The 6,460-nt window shown below is 35.3% G+C and overlaps 1 protein-coding gene across 1 annotated transcript; it reads right to left on the bottom strand.

Annotated features, from left to right (window-relative positions):
• Positions 1-2,723: 2,723 nt before the first annotated feature.
• On the bottom strand, positions 2,724-6,007 carry LOC140888231 (uncharacterized). Its single transcript, XM_073295923.1, has 7 exons — positions 5,503-6,007; positions 4,739-5,450; positions 4,135-4,471; positions 3,952-3,955; positions 3,635-3,851; positions 3,456-3,561; positions 2,724-3,368 (listed from the first exon to the last, which is right to left on the bottom strand). The coding sequence occupies exons 1-7, from the start codon at positions 6,005-6,007 to the stop codon at positions 2,724-2,726; spliced, it is 2,526 nt and encodes an 841-aa protein (XP_073152024.1).
• Positions 6,008-6,460: the final 453 nt, after the last annotated feature.

The raw sequence follows: 6,460 nt of genomic DNA, 5'->3' as shown, positions 1-6,460 counted from the left end.
AATCATCTCCAAATATCCCATGATCCAAACGCAGTGGTAAATTCTTTCCATCATGAAGAACATTCTTACAATAACAATACAACACGCGCAATGATCTTGGCACACTTGAAGCCAACGGCTGGTTCTCTTTTACAAGGGTAGTTTTCTTCCTCTGACGCTTTTAATTAATATAATATAATTGTAAACATGTTAAGTGAAATACTAAAGAATTCATCACAATTTACAAAGAAATATAAGTGCACATGTACCTCGTGTCGCAAGATAATCAAGTGTGTTGGCCAAGCCACATGTGTTCCCACGGCATCACCAACAAGTTCACATTCATGTGGAATCGGAACCGGAAAACGTGCTGATTTTTGTAGTGCTTCATCAATGGATACACGCATGCAATTCAATGGTAATGGAACACCATGCAGTAATTTACTAAGTCCATTGACCTCAAAAATTGTTCCACAAGCAACAACATCTGAGCTAGACTCCAATGTCAAAAATACCGGTTTACCCTAAAAAACAAGTAACGAGATCAATTAGTGGCACTGACTCTTTATTTCACAAATATTAAGTAATATATATAGCAACAAGTGATTAAATACCTGTAGAGAAACAGATTTGTCCACAACTTGCATCTCGATGTCATCCAAAACCTCATGATTAGGCGAATTGTTGTCGGTTTTCAGAAAGGGTTCATCGAGCTTATGTAACTTCACAGAGCAACTACCTTTCTCACTGTCCAGAGCACCTTTTTTGTACACAAATGCTTCAAGTTTTTGAATACGTGTATCTTGTTTTTTTATTCGTGCATCTTGTTCAAATATTAATTTCTTAGCCTCCGACAACTCTTTCTTTTGCTCAATAACCAAATCTCTGTCAACATCGACATTCTTCCATAATCTACCAACATTAAAATATAATGTCGGAGTGACATGACCTCCAACAGCCCTCACACGCCCACCATGTTCGTATGATTTGAGTGCTTTTGTTAAGATATCTTCTTTTGTCCCTATCGTGTTCAGTTTACCCTCACGCTTTTGTTGTATGTAATCATCCTGTAATGGAATTGAGAAAGAAATAATTACTTTACAAGATTTCATTGAAATTAAACAATAGATTGTGATGTTGAGAAATCTCACTATCTTCTCTACTGTCATTTTCAAATCGCTTCCTGCGAATTCCCCTTCTTTATTGACTCGACCTTTCTTCCAAATAATAGCTCTATTGATCTCATCATCATCAGATAATTCATTTGCCTACAAAAAAATAACAATCAAATGATATATACCAACAAAAGTGCGTGATTTCCAGTGTATTGTAAACTTACAATTTCTTCGGCATAGCGTGCATATCCCTTACGAGCAAGACGATGAGGGTACAAGTTCTGTTTTCTTCGTTCTTTTTGTTTCTCACTCAGTTTCTAATCAAGTCAAACATTCAACATATAAAATTTATTTATTCCAAAAATTAACAAATGATCAACTTACTTTACAAGTAAAAAGAAACTTACAGTGAAGTCATCGGACATGCGACTAATGACAAAAGAACTCCAATCATCTTGTGCAATATCATATCCAGTCGGTGGTTCATTCAACTCCTCCGGTTTATCAAGCTTGCTCAAGATGAAAGTCTGAGTGAGATAGGTTTTAAATTGACGCCACTTAGTATTTGCCGAACTCAAACATCCCTTCTTCCAGCTTTGGTCAACATCATACGTCAACTATAAAAAAAATAATTGGAAATTTTATAACCATATGAATATTGAAATGCATGAATCATGATAAAGATTTTAATATTCATTTTGAAATAAGAATGTTAAAGAGATTTTATATCAAATCAGCGGAACAACATTAACATTTGAAACTATCAGCCTGAAAATTCCACGTGATTACCTCGAAAAGTGAAGAAATTCACAAGCTGATACTTTGAAAATATTGTAAATTATAGAGCATTTTGCAATCAAATGTGACCAAATATTTATGATATCAATGCACAATAACCATGCAAAACTTATAAACATTGGTTTCAAAATATCAGTACTTCAAAATAGCAACCAGAATTGGAAATAAATGACAATTTATTCCAAAAAGCAAATAAATGGCAGAAGCAACTAATTTACTTACATTAACAAATTCCCATATCAATTCTTTGACTCCATTTGGAACTTGCTTCCAAGACTTGTAGCTTATCTTAACCTTTTCTCGAGCTAGCACTCCAATATAACTTTGCATTTCAGCAGCAAAGTCTCCTACTGGCTGTCCAAGTTTATTTAATCTTACTATCTTCCGAATTCCTTGAACCCTTCTCCTAGCAATCTTATCTAGATGTGTACGACCTCTAGGTGTTCTTGTTGTTTCAGTATCTATAGATTCGAACGTCGTATTTCCCTCCAAACTCTTCTTGCTGCCGACATATCCAACTTTTTCTTTACCCTTCCTACTCATTGCGGTCAGTTGTAATTTGATTCTGTTGATAAAAAAGAGAGTTGAAATATCAACAGTCAGCACGTAGATATATACACAACAAATAGAAATAATAACGCAATAAAAATATAATTTTCAGAAACAACAAATACAAATAAAATTGTAAAAAATGTCATCGTAAAAAAACAACAAATATAAAGAGTAATTCAAAATGATATTCAATATTGTTAATAAAACTCGTAATAAAATACGAGATGACATATCAATATGGTGTACAAAATGATCCTCAAAAGAGAAATAACTTTTGCTTTAAATATTGTCGACCCAAGTCCCATCACAATTCTCGCGAATACATGACGCTTCTTCATCTGCTAAATCAACATCCATAGAATGCAATCCTCTGCTAAAATATTGGTTGTGGAGTCCTGCCTCTTCCATTTCAATACCATTTACGTATTCAAAGGACTCCATGCTAGGATTTGCAAGTACAACACACCATGCAGGATCTTTGGGATCTTCAACGTAAAATACTTTCTTTGCTTGACTGCCCAAGATAAAAAAATCAGATTTGAATCCAACTCTATTGAGATTCACCAACGTAAAACCAAGATCATCTATCTTGATACCATTATTATTCTCCACCCAATTGCATTTAAACATTATAATTTGAAATTGGTGGTAATCTAGTTCCCATATTTCTTCAATAACTCCATAAAAAACCATATCAGACACAACTGGATTTTTATCCTTTGCACTAGCAACTTGCATTGTCTTTGCGACCAAGCTTACTCCAGAGTTTTGAGAAACTCGAATATCATCACGCTCTTTTGTAGCGTAAGTGACCCCATTAATCATGTAACTAGAATACTTTAACACTTGTGTGCTAGGACCACGTGCTATCCATTTCAATCTTTCTGATATTTTATGTGTGGAATGGTCAACTACCCGTGCAACCTATATTTAACAAAAAGAATAAAAAGTTATATTTTCAATGCATCAAGAGTTACAATTATGTCAACATATATTATTTATATAACTTACGCTATCACGCAACCAGATTATAAAAGTTCGGTTATGCTCATCTTGTAACCACTTCTTCGACCTAGCTTTATTAGGAAATCTTTCATTCAACTCCAACATGTGTTTCCTAAAGAAAATTTTTCAAGTAAATGAAATAGAATTTAATCAAAACGCATAAAGGCATAAGAAGGATATATTACTCGATATAAGGATCAATCTCAACGTCATTTGTCGATACGTAACGATGTGCTTGCTGCAATTCATTGTCACTTATAGAGTGGACCACTGCTCCCGATAAAGGCTTAGTAAGTTCTCCTTCATGATGTGTTGATGGTATCCCAATTGTGTGGATATTAGACAAATAGTCTGAGCAAAATTCGACAGCCTCTTCAGCAATATAACTTTCTGCCATGCACCCTTCAGGCCGATTGCGATTGCGCACATAACTTTTCAAAATCTTCATGTGTCTTTAGAATGGGTACATGTGCCTAGGCCATACCGGTCCACACAATTTTACCTCCCTTACAAGATGAACAGTTAAATGAATCATTATATCAAAAAAGGAAGGAGGGAAATATTTTTCAAGCAAACACAATATCATCACAATCTCTCTTTGCAGCTCATCCAATTTTGGGACATCTATTACTTTCTTATATAACTCATTGAAGAAGAAACACAACCGAGTCACAACATCCCTGACCTTTTTTGGCAAAATGCCGCGGATGGCCACAGGAAGCAATTGTTGCATTAAAGTGTGATAGTCATGTGACTTAAGGCCAACCAGTTTCAAGTCCTTCATCGACACAAGGTTTTTAAAATTGGATGAGTAGCCTGTGGGGACCCTTATTCCAGCCAAACAGTTGCAAAGACTTTTTTTTTCATCCTTACTTAGTGTATAACAGGCTGGTGGCAAAAATGTCCTTTTCTCTCCCATATTTGGTGCCAATTCAGTCCTCACATTCATTTCCAAAAGGTCTAATCTTGATGCCACTCCATCCTTTGTTTTTCCCGGAACGTCAAGTAATGTGCTGATGAGACTTTCACAAACATTTTTTTCAATGTGCATCACATCAAAAATGAACAAATTCAAACTTGAAAAGTACCTTTCTGATTCGCGAAGAATGAGGGGCAAGGGGATTGATCGAGAAAGATCTCTTGTTCTTATTATAGGATCGTGATTGGATCCGCATATGTTTGGTAAAGAGAATAATCTTCTCCTTTGAGAATAATCAAAAATGGAAAGTGTTCAATTGGAACATTAAAACGTGACTAAAATATGACGAACATGCAAATGTTTCCAATACTCAAGTTCAAAGAATATTGATTTCTTTTTCCAACATGGTTTTCCATCATCCTTCTTTGACTGTAGCTTTCCAGTAAGTTTTCCGAGTTGATAATTAATTCTTTCAACTCTTTCCAAAACTTCATGGCCACTCAATGGATTTGGTGTTGGATTAAACTCTTGGTTCCCATCAAATGTCTTCTTTTGCCTTCGATAAGGATGACTTAAAGGTAGAAACCTTCTATGCCCTGTATATGACATTTTTCTACTATGCTTCAACCTTATTGAGTATGTTTCTTCTGCACAAATAGGGCATGCATGATATCCTTTCACAACGCAACCCGACATGTTCCCATATGCAGGGAAATCATTGATTGTCCATAGTAAGACAGCTTTAAGAGAAAAATTTTCTTCTCGATATGCATCATATGCTTCAACACCTGTATCCCATAAGCATTTTAGGTCATCAATCAGAGGTGCCAAGTACACATCAATATCAATTCCCGGATGTCTAGGACCAGATATCAACAAAGTAAGCATCACAAATTTTCTCTTCATACACAACCATGGCGGAAGATTGTATGTGACCATTAAAATTGGCCAACAACTATATGCAGAACTCATCAAACTATGAGGATTGACCCCATCAGCTGATATAGCCAATCTAAGATTTCTTTTCTCTGATGCAAAGTCTGGCCACTTGCGATCAACTAATTTCCAAGACGGTGCATCAGCTGAATGCCGTAAGTATCCATCACGAATTCTTTCATCAGAGTGCCAAGTTACTTGGAATAGGCGGGAAATACCACAAGACCTTTGTCGGAACTCCTTCTCTTACTTTAGATTTGTTGCCCACCTTCCACCTTGACGTCCCACAAGTAGGGCAATTGGCAAAATCTTCGTACTCCTTTCGGTATAAGATGCAATCATTAGGACAAGCATGAATTCTAACATAATCCATTCCTAATGCACGTAAGCTTTTCTTTGCATCATACAATGACAAAGGCAATTCATTTTCACCTGGAAGCATTTCTCCAAACAGAAGAAGCAGATCAGTGAAACTTTTATCACTCCAACTATATTTTGCCTTGAAGTTAAATAGTTTCACAATTGCAGATAACTTTGTGAATTTAGTGCATCTAGGATATAAAGGTTTCTCAGCATCTTCTAATAGCTTAGTGAATTGATCTGGATTCTCAGCATAACTATCATATACACCATGTACTATATCTATTGGTTCTTCAACAAAATCTTTGTGTCCAACTTGCCCAGCTCGATCATCATAATTCATTGAGCTCTTACTCATACATGTTTCCCCATGCCATATCCATGTATGATATGTCAAATCTATCCCGTTACAGTACAAATGTGCCCTTATTATTTTGACATTTTTTTTCTTTATATTACCACATTTTGCACAAGGGCAAGGGATTGCATCTGGATCGTCGGCATTTTGCAATGCAAATTTCAAGAAAGACTATACTCCAATATCATATTCAGTTGATAGTCTATGCTTAGACATCCATTCTTTGTCCATTTTAGATATAACGAAGCAGCTAGAAATAAAACAACACCTACCTTCAAAAAATTGTACATCATACAAGAAGATATTAACACAATCTCAAGTACAGAATAATAACAAAAAAATCATAATCAATTTATTTATCCGAATTCTTGTAGTGAATAAGTAGTAGCATAGATCTCCAATTTTCTTAATTAACATTGATGATAACATAGTAATACT

Source organism: Henckelia pumila, chromosome 3, assembly GCF_033568475.1.
Source record: "Henckelia pumila isolate YLH828 chromosome 3, ASM3356847v2, whole genome shotgun sequence".
Lineage (NCBI taxonomy): Eukaryota > Viridiplantae > Streptophyta > Magnoliopsida > Lamiales > Gesneriaceae > Henckelia > Henckelia pumila.
Note: the sequence above shows the minus strand (reverse complement) of the source record. Positions and strands in the feature narration are given on the sequence as shown.